This window comes from Phocoena sinus, chromosome 8, assembly GCF_008692025.1.
Source record: "Phocoena sinus isolate mPhoSin1 chromosome 8, mPhoSin1.pri, whole genome shotgun sequence".
Classification (NCBI taxonomy): Eukaryota; Metazoa; Chordata; class Mammalia; order Artiodactyla; family Phocoenidae; genus Phocoena; species Phocoena sinus.
In genome coordinates this window covers 13748096-13774625 of record NC_045770.1, presented here as the reverse complement: position 1 = coordinate 13774625, position 26530 = coordinate 13748096, and the positions used below count along the sequence as shown (strand labels likewise).

Below are 26530 nucleotides of genomic sequence, written 5' to 3'. Positions count from 1 at the left end.
GTGGTGTGTAGGGGCTTCCCTGGTGGCGCAGTGGTTGAGAGTCCGCCTGCCGATGCAGGGGACGCGGGTTCGTGCCCCGGTCCGGGAGGATCCCACATGCCGCGGAGCGGCTGGGCCCGTGACCCATGGCCGCTGGGCCTGCGCGTCCGGAGCCTGTGCTCCGCAACGGGAGAGGCCGCAACAGTGAGAGGCCCGCGTACCACAAAAAAAAAAAAAAAAAAAGTGTGGTGTGTATGGGTGTGGGTTTGTGTATGTGTGTGTGTTTAATAGCACTCTGTACCTATTGGAGTATTTCTATTTGGAAAAAAAGACTTTTACATACATGATGTTATTCAAGACAAACAGTAGCAGCATTGGCAGTACAGGCATTTTACAAGTGTACAGATTAGGAAGCTAAGGCTCAGAGAAGTTTTATTTGTAATTTATATACCCAGGGATTGGACTTACTTGTGGATGCACGAAAGCAATTTGGTGGAGTGACTTCCACTGAAGAAAAAAAGAAAGAGAGACAGACAGACAGGGACAAAGGCAGAGACAGAGGCAGAGACCCAGAGGGAGCAGGGGAGGAAGAAAGGAAGGGTAGAAAATATGAGTACGTCACACATACTAAGAATAAGTAAAGAATAAGTATTATGTGGGGAACGTGTGTGTGTGTGTGTACACACGCCAACGAGGCTGTGATGTAAGACCTATTTCATACTATGGGCCACGGTCAAAGTGACTGGGTTACACGGTGTGCTGAAGGTTAGCCAGCAGAACTTAAGCTTCACCAATTATCATGGAGGCCGAGATGGACAAGAGAAGGGCCAGAGATGGAAGCCATGATCTGAATTTCAGCTGGGTCACCTTGGGGCCCAGGGAAGCCGGTGTTCTGAGGGAAAGCAGCTGTGGGTTGTGGTGCCGGTTGTGTGAGGTGAGTTGCTGTAGAGAAGCCTCAGCTGTGGCAGGGTTTGTGTGGAGAGGCTGAGAGTTTGCTGGCTGGCTTGGGCTGGGTCAGGGTCAGTGCTCTCCGCGTACCAGTGCTGTGTTGCCCAGGGCAGTGGTTCTCAAAGTGTGGCTGCAAGGCCAGCAATATCACCATCACCTGGTCACTTGTTAGGAGTTCAGATTCTCAGGTCCCACCCCAGACCTTGGGAATCAGAAAACCTGAGGGGGGGCCCAGTCATCTGTTTAACAAGCCCTCCAGGTGATTCTGAGGCCTAACATTCGAGAACCGCTTTCCTAAGGATGCCCTGTTCGGCATTCTGTGTTTGATGTGTCTCGGAATATCTAGGCAGGTCTGGTCTAAAAGCAGGCTTGTTGAAAAACAGAAATGCTGGGCCTCCAGTCCAGGCCTTTTGCTATAAAACCTGGCTTACTTTCCACTGTCTATACGGTACATTCACGTACAGGATTATGTGTAAAGGAACGCTGGGTATATCCTTCCTACTCTGTGTGTCTTCCACACTGCTGGACTCGGCCCGCACTGGGTTCAAATACATGCGTGCATGTTGCTTTGAAAATGTTCTCAAGTTACATGTGTATATGAGTGTGCAGACTTGGGTACATGGGTCTGTTCTGCCTTCTCTGCTGGACAAAGTCCTCCAAGGGCAGAGCCTGAATCCCACCTCCCTCGATCTTCACATCACCCCTCTGGCTGGGGCTCAGCCGTACTCAACATTCAAGCACCGGATCCAGGAACCTCACTCACTCTCTAATCCTGACCACACAACCCGCCACAGGCCGGAGGTTCCCAGACACACTCACGGCCCCTAGAACCTTGAGGCAACCTTGATGCACCTGCAGCTCATTTCCTCCCCGCAGGACTCCTACCTGTTACCTAATGAGAGAGGAGCTATGCGTGGGTGCTGGCTCCAACACTGAGAACCTTTACCACCCCACTTCCTGTGTTCATTTTTATTGTGCTTTTGGGTCACTGGTGACTGAGAGACCTGTTAACACTTACAGCTACTTCCCACTACTGCCTGAAGCTCAGTTTCCACGTGTGTGATAACGTGATAAAAATACATAGCACATAAAGACTGTTCAGAGGACCATAGGAAGTGATGTGTGTGAAGAGCTTAGCGGTTCACGGCACATAGTAAGTGTCGGATAAAAAGCCCATAAAGGGTTTAGGCAGAGTTTTCCCCTCAGATAGCCAGGTAAGTGCCCGTCCTTTGCAAAACTGAATCTCTGAGAGAAGGTCACGTGGTCTGGTAGAGAGACCCCCGGGTTTGGCTTCAGACCCTGACTCTGCCATCACTCTCCCTGTACTCATGAGGGAGCAACTGAGCCTCTGTTTCCTCATCCTCCAGCCCCGCCCCCTGCAAATTTGGCCATGGGTGATGCCAATACCTCCTGCATAACGAGTTTTGAGGATTAAATAGAGTTAAATGTGAAATTAAGTACAAAGATTAAGAAAAATTAAATATAAAAAGTGTGCGACTTTGTAGATTGGTAAATACTATACGAATGTTGTTATTCTCTTATCCTAGAAAGATACCCAACACTTCCTTGGGCTGACTCACTAGGTGGGGACCTGTGGAGCGCTGTTCTGAACAGCTGAGGAAGACCCAGAGGAAGAAGGGAACAAGATCTCTGTCCAGGTCAGAGAGAGTGAACATCTCAGGGTAGTGAGAGAATAGGGGGGAAACCCCAGCCCTTTCCCTGCACCCCGAACACTCTGCAGAACAACTGAACTTTTCTGTGGAATGTAGGAAATGAACTCCAAGACAAGTGACTGTATCTAGTATCTGAAATAAAGAGAAACTTAACGCGTGAACTGTGAAGCACAATTACTGAGAAACATCCACCTGGGCTGATACTAAGCCACCATCTTGCCTAAGGCAGACATAAATCTACCCTCGTCAGAACCACCGGTGGTCGGGCTTTCGATGTTCTCAAACAGCTCTGCCTCGGGTAGGCTGCCCATGGGGTGGGGATTGGGATCCCACACGGAAGAAATATAAACAAGTTGAAATAAAATGTGGGCTGCCTTCTCTGGAAATGTCCCCCTCACACACAGGTGGAACCCCTGCCATCTCATCCTTAAAGTCAAGGGGTCACAGGCTGGGCATTTCCCTCTCTATTCTGCGGGGCTAGTCTGGCTTTATGGCTTTGAAGACCTTAAGATCATCTTTTCTACCAGAGGCAGTTACTCTCTGAACCTTCTAAGGCAACATTAGAACTCATAGTCGGGTGGTATTTACCCATTTAGGGCAAACCCAGTTGACCATCAAAGGTCAGTGGCTGGGACAAGTGGGCCCTGGGAACCTGCAGTATGTCCCAGCGTCTGGAGAGACAGGAAGGGGCATCTGAATGGGCCCACGATGCAAGAAGCACCAGGAAGTTAAGGGACTAGAGAGGAGTTCAGGTGACATCGCAGGTTTCTCTTCTCCATAAGACCCAGGTCAGCCACTGAGAAGCCAACAGATGCCTTGCTGCCCCCAGCGTCATAGCTGCAACCACAGCCAAAGCCTCTGCTGCACCCGAGGGGCAGTCCTGCGCCTCCTCCCAAACCCCTCTTCTGGACCTGCCACACATCAAGGTGAATGGACACCCACAGGACGAGTAAGAGAGGAGAAGGCCACGAGAGCAATTCCTACCTTGTCCAGTGTACACTCCAACCTCCTCCATCTTCTTGCTGCTGCCCACGCCCCCCATCATCATCATCAACAACAACACCGTCACCATACCCATCACATCTTGAGTAATTCTTTCCACACACCTTTTCATGCAGTCTTCATCATCTCCCACGCCCCCTACCTTGCACCTTCCCCTCCAGGCATATCAGGTCACTCTATCCAAACCTTTAATGTCCAGCTCATGTCCTCCTTCTTCCATGAAGTCTTCTCTGACCTTTGAGAAAAGTAGGTTTCTAATGGCATGAAGTAGGGTTCTGTTTCTAGCGTTGTTCTGTCAATATTTTCCATCAAGACTTGGATAGACCCAAGGATAGCAGGCTTATCTAAGTTGGTATCACAGCAACAGAGGACTGAATCAGGATTTCAAAAGTTTCCCCTTAGAAGCTGAGATGATGGATTCAAACCATCAAAATGAAATTTGTTAAGTATGTTGTCAAGGGGAATGGGAGCCCACAGGAAAGACCACTTTAATTACAGTTATATAAGTATGGAACCTTGAACAGGGAAAATCTTCTCTTCCTATATTTTGTCCTAGTCAGATTATATCTAGACCATTAATCAGAAATCACCCAGAGGTCAAAGAATGGGTTGATTAAATCAAACTGCATTAAAACACGACCTCTTGAAAGAAACAAATTTCTCACCCTTGGTGATGTTTGACTAATACTGGGTGACCATCTGATGAGGACGTAGTGACAGGAATCTTGAATTTGCTGGGAGTAGGGGAAGGGGGGAATGAGGAAAGAATGGTTGCTCTTTCAAATTCCCTTCCAATTCCTACGTGATTCTCCGTACTATCTTCTTTCCTGATCAATGTCCTTAGAGTAGCAAAAGCTAAATTGAGTATATCAGTCGATTGGAAGGGCAGGGATGTTGGGGTGGGTGGGGCTGGAAGAATGGGGATTACACAAGAAACACCGGGGCAGCTTCCTCCTGCAGGTTTCCGGACTGGAAGTGCAGAAGGGACCTCTGGCCCCTTTTCCTGAAATTCTTCCTCCTTGAAAGCTGTTGCTGAAGGCAGTGAATGGAGATTGAGGAAAGAAAGACCTCAACAGTACAAATACAGGCTGAAAACTCCTCAAGCTGTGGAAACCCAAGAAAGATGTACCTGTTGGGGTGAAGTGGGGGAGAGAAAAGGGGAAGATGAACATGGAGGAGAAGGAGACGGAGGGCACTAGAAAGGGGAGAATCCCAGCCAATGGTCATTTGGCAGGCAGGGGAGGATGAGGTGGGGCAGGGAAAGAGCCCATCACGTGTGGGCGTCTCTGTGTGTGCACTCGCTGTTTTTGTATCATTGTGGACCTCTCCTGGAAGGAAAAGCACGAAGATGAGACTTGGAGGGGAAGTCGATCGGTGTCTACATTGAGCTTCTTAAAGGTAGGGGTCCACAGACAGGGCAGAGGTGAGGGAAAGGAAAAGGGTTCCGTTGAGCCTGTAAGAGTAGCAGCCTGGTGGGATAGGGGAGACACTGAATATGGAGTCAGGAAGCCTGGGTTCAGTCCTGGCTCTGCCACTGGCTAGCTGTGGGTCCTGAGGACGTCACTCTGCCTCTCTGGGCCTCAGGGTCCTCCCATGTAAAAATCTACTCTAGCTGGGTAGTCTATGACGTTAACCATTTATGTGCCAACCGAGTTCATTTATAGCTAGAACATCATTATTTCTGAGCCAGAAGATGACTCTTCTGTGACTATATTTTTGTGCTTGGTGATTTGGGTAATTTTGTTTTTGTCTTCCAGCAATGTTTTAGTGTTGCTCCCTTTGAAAACTTCTAACCTATCTCTTCTGAACTTGAGCTAGAAAGGGAAGGGGTTTTGCCCCTGCCTGGGCAAAAGGATAATGCAAGTAGGGTATCCCAGTCTGCCTCGGACCGAGGGGTTTCCCAGGACAAGGGACTTTCAGCCCTGGGCACACTGGGGGCTGGGTTGCCCTAGTGGAGAGACAGATGAGGGTTTGGAGGAGGCTTGGAGGAGAGGGCCTGGAAGAGCTCACCTCCTGCTCCCCTTCTATGTGGAGTTTCCCTCAGAGCCCCCCAACCAATGTGGTGGTTTTCATTACAAGGCACAACTCCCTGTTGGGAGGCTGGTGGAGATACAGGGAGGAGAAGCGAGCGGCAGCCTTTAAACCAGTTACAAGCCCCAACTGAGACAACTATTGCTGGGAAAGAAGCCGAAATGCTTGACTGGCACTGATGCTGTGGGGATTTTCCCTTTTTCTTCAAAAAAACACAAAAGACCCAGTGGAAAAAAAAAAAAAAAAATGATGAGTTGTGAGACAGGCCTCGGGTCCTACGCAGCCCCAGGAGACAGCACGCAGTTCATTTGTTTAAATTTGCAGCTGACGGCTGCCACCTCTCTATAGTCAGCAGGCGGAGAAGTTCTCAACATCAGGCTGTGGCCAGTCTGGTGACATACGGCTACAACCATGAACTACCCCCTAACCCTGGACATGGACCTCATGAACTACAACCTGGAGGACCTGGTGAGTAGGGACAGGTGGCTTACGGTCGCCCAGGAATTCTAAATATCCTGCACCCGGGGCCCAAGGAAGAGGGGAGACATGCAGTCCTCTCCCACTGCGGATAGGCAGGATCTAGACAGGCCCATCGGCGCCTGCCTTTTAAGGTTTGATTTCTCATTCCATGGAAAATAGAGCTGCTGCCTTAAATAGACATCCTTTATTTAGAGGGGATTGGAAGTATGGGTTCAGGTCCTGCATCCTCCCTGACGTGCTCTAGGACCTAGAACGAGTCACTTTGCCTCTCCATTCTTCAGTAGAGGGTCCTCTCCTCATCTCGTACGGCTGGAATACGGGGTAGATGGGAAAGTACTTTGGAGGTTTTCTTCATATCAGGAGGCTGGCATTGCTAGTTGGCCAATCAGTGTATGTTTATTCATCTCTCGCTCTACGATTCTGTCATCGGGGCACGACATTCTCTCTTAGATAGAGAAGGTGAGAGCCTGTTCTTGGCACTTAAATAGCTTACGGGCTAGCCAAGAAGAAAAAAAAATTACTCACCAGAAGCTCGTAGACAATGATTACGTGCTAAACCCAAGGAGATGGTCAGCAGGGGAGAGGACCCCAGTGGGCTGGGGTCAGGAGGTAGGGGGTGCCAAGCTGGTATCAAGTTAGTGGAAGAACTTGGTGTTAATCCTAGAAGCGTCTCTGAGCACATTGTGGCCTCCCTCAGAGGACTGGGCTCTCTAGAGATTAGGTATTTTTCGGTGGGCTAAGAAAATAGTCCCCAGCGTCACTGTCTGCCACCCACCCAAGACTGTCCCGTGAAGCAGAGTAACCCAGTTGGCTTGGCTGTTACTGGGTCCCCAGAAGGTGTATGTAAGGAGCAGCTCAACCAGAGACCCAAGGCTCCTGTGTGAGGGCAGCAGAGGGCTGCTTGTAAGCATCTTAGGGAAACTTCCTTGTAGTCTTCACTCCCTTTCCCCCATGGCCAAGGGCACTGCTGGGAAAAGAACGTCTCTCTGAGCTAAATTCTGGGCTGGATCCTTTTCTAAAGGTCCAAACCTTTTCTCCTATACCTGCCAGCTCTCCTGGCCCTAAACTCACCCTGAGATGGTCTCCGACTCCCTCTAGCTCCCCTGGCTGGAGTCTATACTGTAACTCCACCAGCTGTGTTCCCAGACTTGCTCGGAAAAGTCTGCCTCTCACTTGCCCAGATCCCAAGACTTGGAAGCGTAAGCAGAGCATGGGGAGGTGGGGGAAGGGATAAGTACCCAAAGTCTGTCTTCTCAGATCCAACCCTCCGATAAAAGCAGAGCCGCAACCATCAGTCTAATCAGACCTGCTACTTAATTTGTGGGACCCAATGCAAAATGAACGTGCAGGGCCTCTGTTAAGAATTTCAAGATAGAGACAGCAGAGCACTAAACCAAGCACAGGGCTCTTCTAAGTGCTGGGCCCTGCGTGACTGTACGGGACTCACACCCGTAAAGCTGGCCCTGAGTCCAATCAGACTAAAACCCCACAACCCTGACGAGGCAATGTGCTCCCACCCTGGCCCCCAGCCCTGGCCCCTGGCCTCACCTGACTAGGTTACCAGGCATCTTCCTCTACCCGAAGCTTCAAGCTGACCACGAGCCCTGACCCAGTTGGATATCACAGTAACCAACTCGAGACCCGGCCAGTTCTGGCTTCTGAGAAACCTCAAGAGTTCCCCTAACTGCACGCCTCACTCCACTGCGTGACCTACTAGAGACAGGTGGCGGCAGGGGGACAGCCGGGCATGTCCCACATACCAAAGAAAACCTGCAGCCCGGGGAGAGAGAGCGGTGACTCACTTCATGTCACACCTCAAATGAGTGGTCTCAGCCCAGGCATCCCTGCAGGCCTGAACCCCCTCCAACAGGGTCGGGCCAGGAGCCAGGAGTCCTAGGACCATCCGGGCCCTGGACCTTTCTTCAAGCCAGCCCCCGGCACCTCATCCCGCCTGCACTCACCTCCCATACACTCTCTCTCCAGGGCTGTTGCCCCCTCAGAAGTCCAGACCCTCTCTCTCCACCACCCACCCCCCGCCACTCACAGCAGGACCTCGAGCAGTTTTGACAGTCTCCCTGACGGTATCTCCCAGCACAGGGGCCCTGGCGTGGCGGGGCGGCAGAAGAGTCTTGTATGCAGTAGCTTCGCAATGAGTATGTACTGATTTGTGCTGCTCCGCTAAGTGTCTCAACTCCCCATTTCTCTCTGGAGTTAGTCTCAGTTCTACTATTTTGCTTCCTATTCCTCTCCCTCTCCTGGTCCAAAGCAAGTATCAGTTCAGTGTCCTAGAACACTGGGTTCTAGACTCCAATGCTGGGTTAAGAACTGGGGGCTCTTGGCCATAAACCAAGTGTTGGGCATCCTATCTTCCCTCCCTCCTCTTGCATTCTAAGATCAACTGTTTAAAATGTCCCTTTTCTTGAGATGGGTTGCTAATTCCCATGAACGGAGGATCCAAACAGAAAAACTCTAGATGGCTAAGTACCAGAAACTAGGAGCCAGGTCCCTGGGGTGGGCATGCCAGGGACCCATCCTGCTGGGAAGGCAGACCTAGAAAAGCCTCTGTCCATAGGAACCTGGATCTGAAAGCATGCCGCCTCCTCTTGACAGACCTAGGACCTGGGGTACCTACAGGGGTCGGTCATAAACTGCACCTCCAGCCCCACCCTGCACACCAGCCAGGAGGAGAAGCTGCTATAGAGCAGGGTGAAGGTGGTCCAGCCCCAGGGCCTGGCTTCCCCTGACCCCTCCCCAGGGATGACCCCCCACCGACTATGACTTCAGCGTGATCAGCGCATCACAGGACGGGAAGGCCATTCATATGCACTGTCCCATTTCATCAAGGAGGTGTGAAGAAGAGGAACCAAAACCAGCTCAGGCTGTTTCTGGGGTTTACCTTGGGGGAAGGGAGGCTCACCCCCTCCCAAACCAGGTCAAAAGTCCCAGAGGAACCCCAGTGGAAGAAGCCCCAACTGGGGGGGATTGGAAGGGTCAGAGATGAGGGAGAGACCCAGGGCTAGCCTGGGGAGGGGTCAGTGTTGGGGCAAGTCTGGGCTCAGGCACAGAGACCACAGTCTCCATCAGGAATTCTTGCCTTCAGTGAGGACACAGACTGTGGCTGAACCACTCCTCTGGCACAATGGCAGAAAAAGTGACCGTGAATTTAGGACTGAGAATCAGGACACAAGGTCTTTCAGGAACGATGGGACAAAATATTTCAAATCAGTACTGACCCGGGAGATGGCTTCAAGAGGTTGCCATACACATCTAAGAGACCTGTCTACCTGTCCTTCGGACTGTGTGGCTCTGTCCCCAAAGTGCAAATTGATCTGGGATGCCAAGGGGGACCCCTTGAAACCTAAAGACTCAGTGCAGAGGTAGGGGTAGCTTAAAGTCTCCCTCCAGAACCACACCCAGAGTAGTGCCATGTTCCTAATGGCCAAAACCCTTGGGTTGGAGATGGAAGAGGAGCCTGGCGGGCTCGCTCCTGAGGGGTGGGGGCGGGGAGACGGGGGAGATGTGACAAATCTGGCCAGCCAGAGTCTCAGATGGTCTTTAGGGGGTGTGGGCCCTCTAAAGGAAGCGTGGGGAAGGGACAAAGTCCTCCGCCCTCGCCCCTCAGCCCAGCCTCCTTCTTCCAGATCCCCGCACCCCTCAAGCCACAGAAAGCTGGAATGAGAGATGCCCTGGCTGGTCCTACTCACGACTCCTGACTCTGGGTTGGGAATATCCAGCCAGAGACATAAAAGGAGACGGAGCCTGTGTGTGTCCCCTATAGCCGGAGTGATGAACCGCATCTGTGTGTAGACGCCTCTTGCAGCTAGTATGACTCAGGCCCCTGGAGCCCCGGAGTTGGGCCTGGATGAGCCAAGCACTCAGCAGCCCTGCCTCCCTCCTGGGGGCTGAGAAGCAAGTCAGGCTGGGCCATTCACTCAGTGCAGGACAGACAGGCTGGAGAAGCAACGGCTCCCGCCCAGGTGCTGAGCTAGATGAAGGTGACACTGAGAACCAGAACAGCGCAGGGCAGGGCATGACAGCCAGAGACTCGGAGCACCTGGGAGCTGTGAGCAAGGGGCATCTGAGGGCAGGGCCCAGCTTCCTTTCCAGAGCAGGAATCCCTTCCCACACACACTTGGTCTCAAACATTCCTCTTCCTCCCAAGGGCCCCAACCCATGGTTCGACAGTTCTGCCTGTTAGAAGGTTCTTTGTCCTTTGACTGAAACACCCCCAATCCCAACCTCTGCCCATTTCTCCTGCTCTACCTGCTAGGACCTCACACAATAAGCCCATCCTGCCTTCTCGCCATGGGAGCTCTTTCCAGTCCTTGAAGGAGCCAGCTCTCCTGGACTCAAGTCTTCTCTTTCCTGGACACCACAGCCCGGGACCCGGAAACTTCCCCCCAGGGTGAGGATTTCCAGACCCCTTAAGAACTGGTCACCCTTGTCCAGCCCAAACAAACTGGGTTGGTGGCAGGTGCCCACCTACAGGTTTCTGTTCACCTAGATGAGGCAACAAAGCCCTGCTGGCAGCCACGCCACCCTGTTGACTCATTTGAAGCTTGCAGTCAACAAGCTCTCAGGTCTTTTTCTCACAAACAGTTGTTAAGTCAGGTCTTCTCCAACCTGTCCCTGAAGAGTTGAAGTTTTAAACCCCATCTAGGTCTCTACATTTTTCTTTACCAGTTCCATCTGGTCAGTTTGGGCCTGTAGTTCCAGGTTGTAGAGAACTCTGCACTGTCTGAAAGCCTCCCCCAGCCGTATCACCCAAGACAGGGTAGAGAGTGAAAAAGAGGAGAGGATCCAGGACAGACCCCTGAGGAAGGTCCTAGACACCCGCTGCCCACCTGCTGACACAGACCCCCATCAGCAAACGTTTGCTGAGCTTCACACCGGCCACTGCAGGGCAGTGAGACAGCCTCATTATTTGAAGTCAGATGGGGCTTGGAGGACTTAATTATCCAGGGAGGGGCCTGGGTCCTACAGAGGCTCCTGAGGAAGGAAAGAAGGGAGGGGCAGAGGGGTGGAGTGGGGGTAGGAAGAGAAATATTTGTAATTCCAAGCACTTTGATCTCTCCCCCCATCGTCCCTTCTCCTGGCACCTCAATACCAGGACACAGAATGTTCTAGTCCCCACTCCTGCCCTCTGCATAGCTTCATCCCAGTCATCGTGTTTTCTTGCCTTCTTTGAGGCCTGGGTCCCTGGCCTCTGTCAGGCTACTGTCCACTGGGTACCTGCTTATGCCACATGCTGTTGTGGCCCCAGCAGTCACATGTCTGAGTCTATACAGGGTCACGCTGCCGTCAGAGTGACCGTGGCTTCCTGCAGCTTCTCCTAGCAAAGGATGAGTGAGCGCTCGGCCAGATGGCCCACCCTGAGCTCCCTCTGGGTGTGAGTCTTGGGGGGCTCCCTTCCGCGCCCACTCCCCACAGCATTCAGGATTCCTGATCCCTAACTTCCCGCTGGGCCAGAGCTGACCTTGCTCCATTACCTATCTCCATGATTTGAGGAAGGGCGGGTGTGCGGGATCCCCTGGCTGTGGGAAGTGGCTTTAACACGTGCCACTCCCACTCCCGAGGCCCCAGGATGTCTGTTTGACACCTCCTGCTGAGAGGCATCGCCATCTCTCAGCACTCCTCAAACCAGCTTCCTCTGTCTTCTCCTCTCTGCCTGAGCGCTCTGCCGAACCGTGACCTCTTGGCAAGAAGGGAAAGACAGTCCCCCACTCGCAACCCTCCTCTAAGCCTGGTTCTCAGGAGACGGGGGCTCTGGGCTCCTAGGGACTTGTCTCACTGTGTTGACTTTAAATGAGCAGCAAACCAATCAACCGGAATGCTTTAGGGGGCAGGTCTTGAGTGGTTCTGGACCAGACAGGCTGGCTGCACCTAAGCCCTCCGCTGGGCAGTGGGAGGGCCAGGCTCCCACCACAAGGTACATGGAGTCCAGCCCCGCTGACTGCACCAAACCCTGCATCTCTTCTCCTTCTGTCTCAATTGCTTTGCTCTGCGTGAAAACAGCTCATCTCACTGCCTTCCCGTTTAACTCCTGCTGAATTCCAGGATGAATCAAATGGTTGTATTCAATGACGATGTTGGAAATAACTCCCAATATGGTTAGAGAACCCAAGATAGGCTCTAGGCTGTCAAGAGCATTGGGAAGAGGCAAAAACTGAAGAAGGGTGGGAAGGAGTGTCTGAGTCTGCTGAGGCGCAGGGAGGAACTTCCCCAGAGTCCCAGAATACGAGGTCCCCTGGCCTTATCTGGGAAACTGCTCTCCAAGTGGTGCAGCACACATCTGCATCGTGTCTGGCATGTGTAAAACACATGGCCTTGTAAGGGAGACACAGGAGACCTGCCCCCGGGAGCTCACCATCCAATGAGGCCACCGACATCCCAACCCTGAGTGAGGTAATAAAGGCACACGTGATGGAAGAAGAGAGAATGTAATTCCAAGCAGAAGAGTTAGGAAGGACATAGGAAGGTGGGATTGAGTGGGGCCTTGAAGGAAGCACAGCAATAGGCAGACTTGGGAAGAAAGGACTGCTGGGCGAAAGGAAGAGTTTTAGAGACAGGATTGTGTCAGCGTGACGGGGGCAGGCAGCCAGGAGGATGATGAACCTGAAGGAGAGAGATAAAGCGATAAAGTGGAAGAGAAGGTTTGAAAGGTCAGGGGAATATACAGTTTGCAAACATGTAAAGGCCCAGTAGAGGAGTTTACACCTCACCCTGCAAGTCCATGGTCTTCCAGTGAAAGCAGAACCATTTTCATAAACAAAAGCCTACGTGTGAAACACCACATGAGACAAGGGTGTCTGGTTTAAAGACGGGAGGACCAGAGGCTCCCTCCCTTCCCACCGCCGCCCCCCAACCCCAGTAAAACCTGCAAAGAAAGTCCATGGACTTATGCTGTATGGGAGGCCTCACAATCAGTTCTGAAATTTAGTAATGTATGGGAAACATCTCTTCCTAAGAGAACGCGCAGGTAAACCTCACTTCTTTTTGAGCGCTGCGTTGTATTCTGCTGTGTGAATGCCCTGAGGTTGGCTTCCTCAAATCTTCTATTGATGAACTTGATCCCAAACATGACTTTTCCTTATAACTGGCTTTGCTTTTAAATATGACTAACACAACATTTTAAATCAACTCTACTGCGATAATTTTTTTTTAATTCTATGAAATTGAAAAAAAAAAAGATAAAGACAAAAAGAAAAGAAAACCACTGCTTAGAGGTAACAGGGAACCGGCAAAAGATTTTAAGCAGGACACTGATGTGATGGTATTCGTGGGTTGAAAAACTCATCCTGTCCTCTGTGCAGGAGATGGATAAGAGTGGAGAAGTCGGTGAGAATGGGACCCATGGGGAGACAGTAGTCCTGAGCATTAGGGTGAAGAAGGGCTAGACTTGGGCTATGGCAGAGGGATGCTGGGGTCGGGCCAGCCTATGACTCTGCCACTGCACTAATGTATCCTCCCACCCGCTTCTCTCAGGAACCGGAAGGAAAGGCCCAGGTTGGGGAATGGGTCTTCCCACCATGGAGAACAAGTGTATGACCCACAGCTGGGGCCCTGGGTAACAGTACAACCACCCCCTGCTTGTGTGGGACCCTCGCTCTCCAGGAAGGAGGGCAGGGTGGGACCACCCTGAGCCTGGGTGCCCGGTACCCTCTCCCATCCTCTCTCTCCCTGGGGCTCATCGTTTACAGAAGTGCCTTTTTGAAGCCACATAAGCTGGTTATAAATGGTTTTGAAACGCTGTGGAGAGGTGTATGGTTAGGGGAGGGGGTGGGAAGAACAGAGCTGGGAGGTGAGGAGCAGGTGCAGGGGGGCAGCTGTGAGTGAAAGGTATGAAAACAGGCACCCTGCCTTCCTTTGCGGTTAGCTGGGTAAACAACCTGAGTGCTGGGGTGGGGAGGGCTGGGGGGGGGAGGGGGAGGCAAGGGAGGAGTGAGCTTCCGGAGACAGAGTGGGCACATCCCCTTCACTTGGAAGCCTCCTCCCTCCCCCCTCCCCCTCCCCTCGCGGAGAAGGGAGCAGAGTGAGGCGTTTGCTGGTGACAGGGAGTAGCAGGCAGGGCAGCCAGGCAGTGCTGTGTCGTGGTGGGAGTTACATCAGCGTGGATTCAAGCAGACCTGATCTCTGGCGAGACGTGGGTGAAACCGGAATATCACAGGCCTTGGGCTTGCTGTGCCGATTAAACAAAAAAGAGGCTCTTACTACAATTTCAGATATACTGAAGGAACGAGGGGACAAACTGAGAGCAAGCCAGCAGGCCATACCAGCATCCACCCCTTCAGCAGGATCCTAGGTCTGAGTGCCCTCTGTTCTGTTCAGAATCGGAAGAGATGGCTCTTTGTCCTAACCAGATCCATTCCCCCAAATGGAAGCCCTGATTCCAGCCCCTGAAGCTGCATCCTTCCACACCTGAGGCCTCGCAAATGAGAAACGACTTACAGGTGCCCAGCCCTTCAGAGTTTATGAAGCACATCCACACCACATATCTCCTTTCATCTTTGTCACTACCCAGTGAGGGATGTTTACAGACCAAAACTGAAGTTGGAAAAGACAACGTGATTTGTTTGAGGAACACGAAGGGAAACTGGGATTTGGTCCGTGGGCAGACTGGGAGTGCAGGGACAAAAGCAGTTAGCCTGGGGGGATAGGATTACTCTACCAGGGGGTCTGGGTCCCTCTCTGAGAGGAAAGACTGGTTCTCAGTTCCCACCCTCCTGTCTCCTTGCCCTTGCAGTACAAGGAATTAGGCAGCTACAATGACAGTACGGAGACCCACACAATGGAAAATCACCTCTGCTCCACAGCTGAGGGGCCCCTGCTGACCTCCTTCAAGGCCGTGTTCGTGCCCGTGGCCTATGGCCTCATCTTCCTCCTGGGTATGATGGGCAACATCCTGGTGTTGGTCATCCTGGAGCGGCACCGGCAAACGCGCAGCTCAACCGAGACCTTCCTGTTCCACCTGGCGGTGGCCGACCTCCTGCTGGTCTTCATCCTGCCCTTCGCTGTGGCCGAGGGCTCCGTGGGCTGGGTCCTGGGCAGCTTCCTCTGCAAAACCGTGATTTCTCTGCACAAGGTCAACTTCTACTGCAGCAGCCTGCTCCTGGCCTGCATCGCCGTGGACCGCTACCTGGCCATCGTCCACGCCGTCCACACCTACCGCCACCGTCGCCTCCTCTCCATCCACATCACCTGTGCAACCATCTGGCTGGCGGGCGTCTTCTTTGCCTTGCCAGAGATCCTCTTCGCCAAGGTCAGTCAACCCCATTACAACGACTCTCTACCACACTGCACCTTCCCCCAGGAGAACCAGGCCGAAACCAATGCCTGGTTCACCTCCCGCTTCCTCTATCACATCGGAGGATTCCTGCTGCCGATGCTGGTGATGACCTGGTGCTATGTCGGGGTGGTGCACAGGCTGTGCCAGGCCCAGCGGCGTCCTCAGCGGCAGAAGGCGGTCAGGGTGGCCATCCTTGTGACAAGTGTCTTCTTTCTCTGCTGGTCACCCTACCACGTTGTTATCTTCCTGGACACCCTGACGAGGCTGAAGGCCCTGGGCAGTAGCTGTGAGTTCAATGGCTATCTCTCCGTGGCCATCACCATGAGTGAGTTCCTGGGCCTGGCCCACTGCTGCCTCAATCCCATGCTCTACACGTTTGCCGGCGTGAAGTTCCGCAGTGACCTGTCGCGGCTTCTGACCAAGCTGGGCTGTGCCGGCCCCGCCTCTCTTTGCCAGTTCCTCCCTAGTTGGCACAAGAGTAGCCTCTCGGAGTCAGAGAATGCCACCTCCCTCACCACCTTCTAGGTCCCAGCCCCCCCTTGTTTCTGCTTTCCTTGGGGCAGGCAGAGATGCTCGAACTCCTTCCAACAAGATCTGGGATCCTAAGAGCTCGCCTTGGCCAGTGTCCTCATATGGGGCAGCTGGAGGAAACAACCCCTCTTTCCAGGACAACCCCGCCAGCTCTTCTCCCAGCCCCGGGTCTAGGCTGGGGTCCAGGGAGGGGAAAGCAGCCCAAGGGCAAAGCAAAGGATACCTGTGCTCGTCTGCGTCACTTTGGGCTGAGAGGTCCACACTTACCTTCTCTCATCCTAACCATCCAAAGCTCAAGAAAGAAATTTTCCTTCTGCCCCTGTCGATAGGGAAAGTCATTCCCCTTCCAGAACATACTCCATCATCTTATGGACCACTGACCTCCACAACCACCCACCTCTCCTCCCAACTCACCTGCCAAAAGTAACAAGCAGCTGAGCACCAGGGCATGGATGGACGTTAAGGCTGAGGAAAGGCCAGCTAGCAACAGAGCGGAGCCTTAACATGTCTCAGTGCCTACTAAGCACAGACATTCTTTCAGGTCACCAGGCCTGCAGCATCTTGACCAAGCAGGAAGTTCAGGATGACCCGGTCCAGGTGGCTGCCCCTGGCTCTGACCAAAATGGTGCCAGGCCAGCCCCATGTCACTGGGCCCTGGGAGGTCTGCAGCCTGAGGCAGACTCCAGGTGCCCTCAGAGACCAGCCAGCATCCTAGAGAAGGACTAAGGTCAGCAGAGAGGAGCCCAACCAAGGAAAGGAAAGATTCTCCTTCCCCAGCTCCAGGGATGAACAAGTATTAACCAAAGCCAGATGTCTTCCCTGCGTTCTTCCCTGTCCCTCTCCCCGCAAACTACACAGCCAGGGGAAACTCCTGGAGCCACAGAGAGAATCTGACCACGGAGCAGAGATGGAGACCTCCCGAGGAAAGAGACCTAAGGGGTCCCTGGGGGTCATCTCATCCAGCCCCCTGCCTGCAGGCCAGGCCATCTCTCTGGGCCTCAGCAAGAGCCGCGAGGCATCCCCTTGGGCTGGGCACTGTGACAAGCAGGCCTAGGCAGGGAAGTCCCCAGGCTCCAGGAAGCTGGGCCCTGCCCCGAGAGGATACTACTCAGATGGAACCAGAGGAAGCTGCTCCGCGCCTGCCTGCCCCCTGCCCGGGGAGGTCTCTCCCTGCCTCCTCCCCAGCCTCTGGTCTGCCTAGAATGGGACATCAGGGACCCCTGTAGCTGCTGAGGGCGCACATCGGTTGCCCAGGCCCACTCAAGCCAGTCAGCCCCGGTCCCTAAGAGGCCGCCACAGGGGAGATCAGAGCTGTGACCCAGGGGACTAGGTCTTCACCGTGGAACACCAGGGAACCCCCGGGGCCCCTTTTTCCTCCCAGCATCCAATAGTAAGCTGGGCAGCGGAGGAGCCAGACACGGAAGCAAGACAGCAAGAAACTGGATTTTTAATTTTCTCTTTTTAATAAAAAGGCACCTATAAAACAGGTCAATACAGTACAGGCAGCACAGAGACCCCCGGAACAAGCCTAAAAATTGTTTCAAAATAAAAACCAAGAAGATGTCTTCACATATTGTATTTATATATTTATATTTATATATATATTTATATAATGGTACAAAATGGCTGGGGGTGTGGCCATGGATGGAGGGAAGTAGCTGGCCTGTGGAATTCACCTTGGAAAGCTAGTCTGGTGGCAGAGGTGGGAGGAGCGGGGAAGGGGGAGGGCATCGGGCCCTTTTCAGTCTGACCCGTCTCTCCTCTGCGCAGGAAACACTTAAGAGTCGGTTTGGGAGTATTGGGTCATGGGTGGGGGACTCAAGGGCACGAAGCCCGGGTTGAGACAGGGTGGGAACGTGTCTGGCAGGACTGAGGACAGGTGGCCCCTGAACACGGGGGACCAGGCCCTGGCCCCTGGGAGGGGCTGGGGGAGGCAGGAGCTCGCAGCCAGCCCCAGAGGAAGCACTTGACCTGGCTGACAGGGTACTGAGGACAGCACCAGACGGGGAGAACTGGGGACAAATTCCCTTTGTATCACAGCTGCCAATGGGAGACCAGGCCCTCAGGTCAGGAAGGCTGGGGACGGGGCCACGGCAGAAGACACCTTGTCTAGAAATGGCCCTTGGCCCTGGAGGTGGGGTACAAAAGGCCTCAGCCAGGTAGCTGCCCTGCCACCTCACAAGGCAGGAAAGGAAGTGAGAAAAGGAGAAGTGTTTTACTCCTGGGGCTGAGGGGGGCAAAACACCCAATCGTGTATGGCTTCAGCTCTGACCAGAGGCGGGTGGGGAGCTCGTATGGGAAAGAGCCAGGGGCTGAGGGGAAGGCAGTGGCTGCGCCTGGGTGGGCACAGAGCCCTGAGCTCTGGGCAGAGGGACCTTGCCAGTGATCGGCCAGGCAGAGAGAAGCGGGAAGACGCCCTCCTGCTCGGAATCCAACACTCTCTCTATTCCATCCTCAGCGGGTGGAGGCTGGAGGGAGACAGACAGACTCCGCCAAACCCTTTTCCTTTCCTCCTTTGGTGATAGGAAGTAAGTGGTAGCCTCTGGAAGAGTCATGGCCCTGGGGGCTACCTGGCCCAGAGCCACTGCAGCGGGCAAAGGACCACCCGGCCCCCCAGGCCACCCCTCCACGGCTCCACACGAGGGGGCCACACAGTCTCCGCCTCGTCCTCCTTGCCTTCATCCCAGACTGGGGACCAAGGACTTCAAGTTCTGGCTAAGATGTAGCAGCAGGGGACAGCAGACATCCACAGCTAGGAAGCCAGGGCCCCGTGTCACCTCTGTGGGGCAAACACACATGCACATGCACGCGTTCTCCTGAATCACTCAGCAGCAGACAGGCTGCTGCCCTGGGGGGTCTCAGCCCTGCTGGGGCTCACCAGGTGGACGCCTAGGTGGTCTGACCTCAGTTTAGGTGTGGGTGTAGCTACGTCATTTCACCATTGGGGGACGGGACCGGAATGGTATCCTTTATTGACCCAGAGACACTGCCACAGCGGGTAGGTGTGTCAGACTGCGTGCCCCTGGGTCCAGGGGAATGGAAGGGGCAATCACTTGAAAAAGGGGGGAAGGGTTTCTTTTATCCTTTTTTTTGTGTGACTTCTATCAAAACACAGAAATACAGCACACGCACAAACCGGCACAAAAGCGCAGCGCTCTATTTACAGCTACGGCTGGCGCCTGCCCACCTGGCCAGCCGCCTGCAGGTTGGGGTGGGAGAGGGGGTCAGCCACATCATCAGGGAGAGGAACTGAGGCAGGAGAAGACAGAAGGAAAAACGGGGGGGTGGGGGCAGAGAAACCAAGAGGAGGAAAGTGAAGCTCCCGGAGGAGACAGAAGCAGGAAGGGGAGGGAGAGGGAGAGACCTCTCCTCTCCTTCCACTCCCTGCCAAGGATTAGATACAGGGCTCTGAAAGCAAAGCTGAAGAGGGCGGAAGCAGAGAAAGAGAGAAAATCGAGGCTCCGTAGGACCGGGGGTGGTGGGGTGGGGGAGGGGCAGTCCTGGCGGCCGAAATGGGACCAACCCCCATCCCAGATCCCCCACCCCTCTCTGCCACTTCCCCCTAAGCTGCCAGCACATCTGGTTTCCACAAATGCCACTCCCCACACAAGCCCCCTCCCACCCCCTCCACCCCACCCCTTGACCCAGGCCATCCCAACACCGAAGGGGAAGAAACTTTCTTAAGGTTATCCTATTTGCAGTGCCGCCCCAGCTCCAGCCCCCCGCGGGGACTGCTAGAAGGGCAGGTGGGCCATGCCGCCCGGCGCCGGGAGGTAGCCCATCGGGCCGTCCAGAGACGCACTGCGCTGACGCAGCGGGTGGGACACCATGAGGTTCTGCTGGGGCGGGGGACCCATGAGAGAGCCCTGCGGGGGCAGCATGTGGGGGGGCTGGCTGTAGACCTCACCGCCCACTCCCCGCTGCTTCAACAGCATGAAATTCTGCTGCGTCATGAGGCCTTGCGGAGGGGCCATGACCCCCTGGTGCAGGCCATGGGGCACCATGCCCTGCTGTGAGGGCACACCTGTCCTGCCCAGCAAGGACATCTGTCCGGGGTGGCACATGGACATGTTGAGCCCCCGCTGGACGCCCTGCTGGCCCGGGAGGTTGGGGGGCCGGGAGGGGGTCTGCTCCGCCATCATGTTCTGCAGGTTCATGAGATGCAGATTGGGGGGCTGGGCCTTGGGGGGCTGGTTCTCGCTCTTGGGGAAGTACTGGAGGGTGCTGCTTGGCTTCTCCGAGGGGATGATCCTGGACAAGTCGAACTCGGGGATCCCCGTCGGGGTGGGCCGGATCACCTCGCTCAGCTCAGGGTCGTTCAGCACTGACGCCACCCCCGGGAGCACGCCCGGGGGGTATGCGTCGCCCATGCGGCCGGCCATGCTTTTGCCCATCAGGTGCTGCTGGGGGGGCAGGGGGCCTGGCGGCTGGCTGGGCAGGTCCTCTGGGGGCAGGGCCATGCCTGAAGGATAGTGCTGCTGCAGGCCGGGTCCCCCGCCCCCGCCCCCACTAGGGGCCATGGCACCGTGGGGCTGCTGCAGCCGAGGGGGGAAGGGCAGCATCTGGGAGGAGTTGGGCACAGGGCCGCAGGGGGCATTCAGGGAGTCTGGGCCCCCTGGAGCCATCATCATCGAGTTCTGAGGGGGCCCTCCTGTCCCCTGTGCATTGGGGTGCAGTGGAATGTTGGAGCCCAGAGGGGTGGGGGAGGGCAACATGGTAGGTGGGGGGTCATGGGACAGGGGCTGCTGGCCTGGCAGGTTCATGCCCATGGGGCTCTGGGCAGCAGCCGAGTTCAGGTGCATCTGGGTGGGCTGGTTATTGCTGATCCCTGCAGGGGAAGAGAAACGGGGGTCAGGAACCGTGTGCACCCAGCTGGGGAAGGGTGCAGAACTCAGTCCTTCCCCACTCCCCAGCCAGGCTGGTACCAGGGCTGAGGGCTTTCACCGTTGGCCTGCCCTAGCTGCGAGGGAAGGGACTCCAGGCACTTAGGTGAGAAGCCAAGAGGCCCAAGCTCTGGCCCATCCGGCCAGGGACACATCAGTAGGTGGAAAGACCACTCCAGCTTTCCGGGCTTGGCTTCACTGAGCGACAACGAATGGGAACTGTGTCCTGGGACACCCCCACCCCCACCCCGCCCCGCCCCGCCGCCCAGAGCTCTTTGGAAGCACAAAAAAGCCAGCAGGACCGCAGGGGCAGCCGCTGGCCGTGGCAACTCTTCCCACTCCCAGTGCCTGCATCAGCTCTTCTCCCCGCGGCCCCTCCCTGTACCCGCACCTGGCCCAGAGCCCTGCGGTGGTGGTGGCGGGGGGAGCAGGGGCCGGTCGGGCAGCAGCTCGTCGTCTGAGGTGGCGATGGTCTTGATGGCATTGTGGTAGAGCGGGGTGGAGCTGGGCATGGCGTACTTGGACATCTGGGACATCATCAGTGACAGGGGGTTCTGGGAAGGCGTGGGGTCTGGGGAGGAAGTGAATGGCAGGCTGGGGTTCATGAGGCCGCTGGGAGGGTTGGCGGGAGGCGCTGAGGAGCTGCTCCGGGGGCCGCTAGGCGGGAGGGCACCTACAGAAGTGGGGAGACAGAAAGAGCAGGGGGTGACTGGGGAGGGGAAGATGAATTTGGCTGCTCACACTGGGGGCTTAGGAAGAGGTCAGCTGCCAAATCTCCACCTGACCCCTCCAGGCACAGATGTCGCACTCAACACAGGCCCCCCACTGTCACTACAGCCCACCGGTCTCCAAGAAGTTCCTGCAGCCTCATGGCCCCAGGCAGTGGGGAGATCCCAAATATGACCCCCTTGAAATGCCTGGGAGATGAACGCGGTGCTCCCTGTGAAAGCGCACACACAGCTGCCAGCGTCTGCCCCTCGGGCAGAGCCGTCTACCTCTGGGCCCTGGCACAGGTGCCTTAACTCACTCCCCTGGCCCAGCAAGAACACCCCCACCGGAGAGGCTCCCTGCGCCAGAGGCCAGGGCCCACTTGCCCGGCCCCGTTGACTCACTCTGTTCCACGTTGCCCAGGGTGCCGGAGGAGTTCATGTTCAGGGGCGGCTGCTTGTTCTGGGGGACGCCGGGGCTGGGCATGGCTGTCTTGGGCGAGGCGACCCAGCCTGGAGAAGGCACCGCCATGGAGGGAGACTTAAGCCTGCTGGGCGAGCCGGTAGGCGAACGGACGCTGAGAGAGGAGCTGAGGACCTGGGGTGACTTGAGAGGTCCTGGCGGGTTGGCCGAAGGCAAGGGCACCATCTGTGAGGGAGTCTGGGGTGACTTGAGGTTGGCGGAGGGCGAGGTGACCAGGGGTGAGTGTACCTGGCTAAGGGTGGGCGACTTCAGATGCCCCATGCCCGGCGAGCCCATCTGATTAATACTGATGGTGAGGTCTGAAGGCCGTCTGCCCAGCCCCCGGTTTGGGGCTGAGTGCACAGCGCCGGGAGGATTGGACGCAGGAGGCAGAGGCATGTGGCTGAGCCGGGTGGTACCCACGTTTGCCATGGGCATCGAGCTCTGGTCGGGGCTGAACATGTCTTGAGCATTGCCCATTTCCTGGGGCATGGCTTGGTAGGGTCCCTGGCCCCCCGAGAAGCCCTGCTGGCCCTGGCTGGGAAACTGCGAGGGCATCTGCGGGCCGCCCATCATGCCGCCGCCGCCCTGGGCCCGCACCCGGGCCACCTCCTCAGGACTCAGGCCCTGCGGCCCCATCGCGTCCCCGGGGCCCCGCATCTTCTGCGACATCAACATCTGCTGCTGTGGGGTCATCTGCACGTTCAGGTTCATGTTCATGTTCATGTTCACGTTCATGTTCATGTTGAGGTTGCCTGGCCCCACGGGCGGGTCCACCTCCCGCAGCCCAGACTGCCCCACGGGGGGACTCAGGAGGCCCCGACCTCCACCAAACTCCATGCCCATGGGAGTGCCCGCCAGGCCCTCGCCGCCAGCTATCTGCCCGGGAAACATGGCCGGATCCATCTGCCGGTGCGCCTGCATCATCCGTTCCACCTCCATGCCCTGCCCCATGCCGCTGCCGGCCATGCCCAGGGGGCGCTGCATGCCCATCGACCGCTTCTCCAGCAGCTGGTGCCGCAGCAGCTCCTCACGAACCCGAGGGGTCATAAATCGCTCGGCTTCACCCTGCCCGCCTGGGTAGGGCACCGCGTTCTGGGCAAAATTGCCAGGCCCCCCCATAGGGGGCAAGTCTTCAGTCCAGCCCATACCCGGCCTCACAGGCCTCTGCATGGCATTCATGGGCACCTCCATGGGCATACCCTGTATGCCCCCAAACCCAGACACCCGTTGCATCTGGTTGCCTGGGAAACGGGGACCGGGGAAGGGTGGTCCACCCCGGAGCTGCATGGGATCTTGGACATCCATGGGCCCCCGCAGCTGGGCTCCCATCCCGGGGGGCCACTGATCGCCAGGCTTGCTGTGGTAGGGAGGCGGTGGTCCCCTCACCATCATGCCCCCCATGCCCATCATGTCCTGCAGTGTGCGGCCCCCATGCAGCCCGATCTGCTCCTCCTTCCGCCGTTTCTCCTCGTAGTACTCTTCCTGCAGCTTGCGCCACGCCACCTGCTCAGGTGTCAAGCTGTCCTGGCCCAGCCTCTGCATCACCATGCTCACCTGCTGCCCCATGTCCCCACCCGGGGGGTGCCCAGGCACGTCATGCTCCAGCGGGGGGCCCCCGAGGCTCTGTGTCTGCGAAATCATGGACTGCAGGGGCTCCTCGTACTTCTTCAGCCCGCTGGCCGGGGCCGTGGGTGGCTGCTGGGGGGCAGGAGGAGCTTGTGCTGGTGGTCCCCCCTCGCCTGCTCCTCCAGGGGGCCCCTTGAGGAAGGGCTCAGTCTCCCCGCTGCGGAGCAGCAGCCGTTCAATGTCTCGAAGCGTCTGGAGGGAACGCTCCCGATGCTCCAGCTGCTCCTTGGACAGGCCCTCTGAGCCCACCAGGCTCCGCTGCCCATTGCCAGTGGGGGCCTCCCCAAGCAGGGCAGGGCCAGGAGCGCTGCTGGGCTCTCCTCCAGGAGGCAGCGGGTTGTTGGCGGTGGAAGCTGTAGGGGTATTAGGGTGGGTACCCCCAGTGCCACCACCCGTGCTGGCAGCTCCCACTGAGTTGGGTGTCAGGTCCTGACTGGTGTCCTCAGGAGGCCCCTCGGAAGGCAGAGCAGGGGGGGCGCTGCCTGGGGCTGGGGGTGGCGGTGGCGGCAGTGGAGGAGGCTGGGACTGAGGGGTGCCTGTTGATGGCGTGCTCAGGGGTAGCGGTTCTGGGGTGGGTGCCACTTTGGGGACCTGCAAGAGGACAAAGGCAGAGCACGTGACAGGTAAGGGGATGCACTGGCCAATCCGCTGCTCACAGAGCACCATGCCCAGGCCAGGTGACACACTCACCTGGTCCAGCTTGGCACGGGGCACGTTCTGCTGGTGGTAGGCGAGGATGGAGTCGGCCCGGCCCTGCAGCACTGCCTCCGCAGCCCTACACAGGAGGGTCGGGCACAGACAGCTCAGAGAGGCGGGCAGGAGGGAGCCCTCAACCTCACCCAGCCCAACCCAAGCCAACCCTGGCCCCCTGCAGGCACTCACTCAGGACCCCAGGCTGAGGGGTGCTAGGCAAACAAGGGCTGAGGCACTTACGTGTTGGCCAGGTGGGTGGTGAAGACATACACAAACTGTGAGGGAGGCTTTCCCGGGACACCCCCGCCTCCACCCCCGGGGGCATCGGGCCGGAGGCCTGGCGGGGGCCCATGCGGGGGGCCTGGTGCGCTGCTCTCACTGAGGGGCAGTTGGGCGGCTTGGCCAGGACCCAGCTGTGGGGCCGCCATGGCTGGGTCTGCTACATTACAATCTGCACAGGAGAGGAGAGGGAAAGAGGCCCAGATTTAGAGAGGAGATCCAGTGGGGGGACAGCCGCCCACCGCCCTGCCGCTACCGTACGATCCCAGAGATGCCCAGGGACAGAGAGGCTCACTGCTTCATAGCTCGTGCCCACAGGGTCATCTGGGGCCCCAATCGGGCGTTTTCACTAGTCTAGTTTCTATACTTGCCCTAGACCTTTGAAAAGGATGGAAATTGTGCAGACCACGTGGAGAGGAGGGAGAGGGAAAACGGGACCCTTATGAATAGGCTCCCGCATGCTTGGCACCCTGACGGATGCTTACGGATGTGAGTCCATCTAATTGTCACATCCCTGGGAGGAAGCTGTCGTACACTCCACTTGTCATATACTCCACCTGACAGCCTCAGAGGGATGGCGTTACTCACCCAAGGTGACACAGCCAGGCAGTGCAGAGCCAGGGTCTGCACCAGGCAGGGGCTGCAGAGCCCCGAGCGTGGCCCTGCTCCGACCCCTCGCCATGGTCTGTGCGTGTGTATGCACGTTGGCCAGGTGAGGGGAGAAGGCAAAGAGCTTGTACAGCTGATGATTCAAACGCTGAATGGTTTTCATTCTAGCCCTACCACTAACTGTTCTGCAACCTTATGAACAAGATGCTTCCTCTCTCTAAGCCTCAGTTCCTTCATCTGTAAAATGGAAACACTAACTCCAGCCCTGCAGGAGAGGGAGGGGCTGGTCAAAGAAATCTATTTTTACAGCAAGTTCACAACCATGTCACAAACTAAAAAACTGTTTAGAAAACAGAGAGTTACAAAAGCCTGACATACTGGGTTCACTGCCAGGGTAGACTGGCCATCCTCGGCACCGAGCGAGGTTTTGTTCCATGGTCACACAGCCCTGACTGTAAGTCCTCGCCTACAAAAGATCTACGCTTGGTCATTCGTAGGTCTAGTGAGTGGGTGGAACTTTGCCATCAAGTGCCTGGCCTGCAGACAGTAAGTGCGAGCACCTACTGCCCCAAGTTGTCTTCCTTGAGCTGGGGCAGCAGCCACCTTCCCGCAGGCCCACTGGCAGGCTCCTCTTCTTGAAGAAATCTTCTCTGACACTCCTACCTCCTTAACGGCCCTGCTCTGGACCCTGTCTCTCCAGTTTTACATAGAATAACAAAGCCAGAAGTTTGGGGGGGGAGGGGAACTTGAGAGCTGACCTCAGTGTGTGAGGGCTGCCCTGGGGAAGAGGAAGGTACACATTCAATACACAGAACTAGGACTCCTAGGGATGAGTTATGGGGAGAGAGGCAGGCTTTATTTCAATAAAATAACTTCTAGTACAATGATAACAATAAAAACTAAACACTGGGGACTTCCCTGGTGGCGCAGTGGTTAAGAATCTGCCTGCCAATGCAGGGGACACGGGTTCGAGCCCTCGTCCGGGAAGATCCCACATGCCGCGGAGCAACTGAGCCCGTGCACCACAACTACCGAGCCTGTGCTCTAGAGCCCGCAAGCCACAACTACTGAGCCCACGTGCCACAACTACTGAAGCCCATGAGCCTAGAGCCCATGCTCCGCAACAAGAGAAGCCACCACAATGAGAAGCCCGCGCACCGCAGCGAACAGTAGCCCCTGCTCACCTCAACTAGAGAAAGCCCACGTGCAGCAACAAAGACCCACTGCAGCCAGAAAAAAAAAAAAAGCTAACACTGTTCTAAGTGTGCTACATGTCTCAACTCATTGACTCCTCACAACAATGCTAAGAGGAAAAGGTTATTTTTACAGATGAGGAA

General features: G+C 56.1%; 2 protein-coding genes across 6 annotated transcripts in view; one reads left to right on the top strand and one right to left on the bottom strand.

Annotated features, from left to right (window-relative positions):
• The first annotated feature begins 5970 nt into the window (after positions 1 to 5970).
• CXCR5 (C-X-C motif chemokine receptor 5) lies at positions 5971 to 17213 on the top strand. The gene is made up of 2 exons (XM_032639497.1): positions 5971 to 6101; positions 14857 to 17213. Exons 1-2 carry the CDS (start codon positions 6045 to 6047, stop codon positions 15922 to 15924), a joined length of 1125 nt encoding a protein of 374 aa, XP_032495388.1. The 5' UTR covers positions 5971 to 6044; the 3' UTR covers positions 15925 to 17213.
• A 157-nt stretch (positions 17214 to 17370) lies between these two features.
• Positions 17371 to 26530, bottom strand: part of BCL9L (BCL9 like) — a 28858-nt gene continuing 19698 nt past the window's right edge. For all 5 annotated transcript variants that reach the window (XM_032639491.1, XM_032639493.1, XM_032639496.1 and 2 more), the window contains 5 exons: positions 24546 to 24756; positions 24303 to 24387; positions 21926 to 24203; positions 21205 to 21486; positions 17371 to 20758 (listed from right to left, as the gene is read on the bottom strand). In XM_032639491.1, the coding sequence (XP_032495382.1) occupies positions 19665 to 20758; positions 21205 to 21486; positions 21926 to 24203; positions 24303 to 24387; positions 24546 to 24756 (3950 nt within the window). In that variant the 3' untranslated portion in view covers positions 17371 to 19664. The remainder of the gene's footprint in view (positions 20759 to 21204; positions 21487 to 21925; positions 24204 to 24302; positions 24388 to 24545; positions 24757 to 26530) is intronic.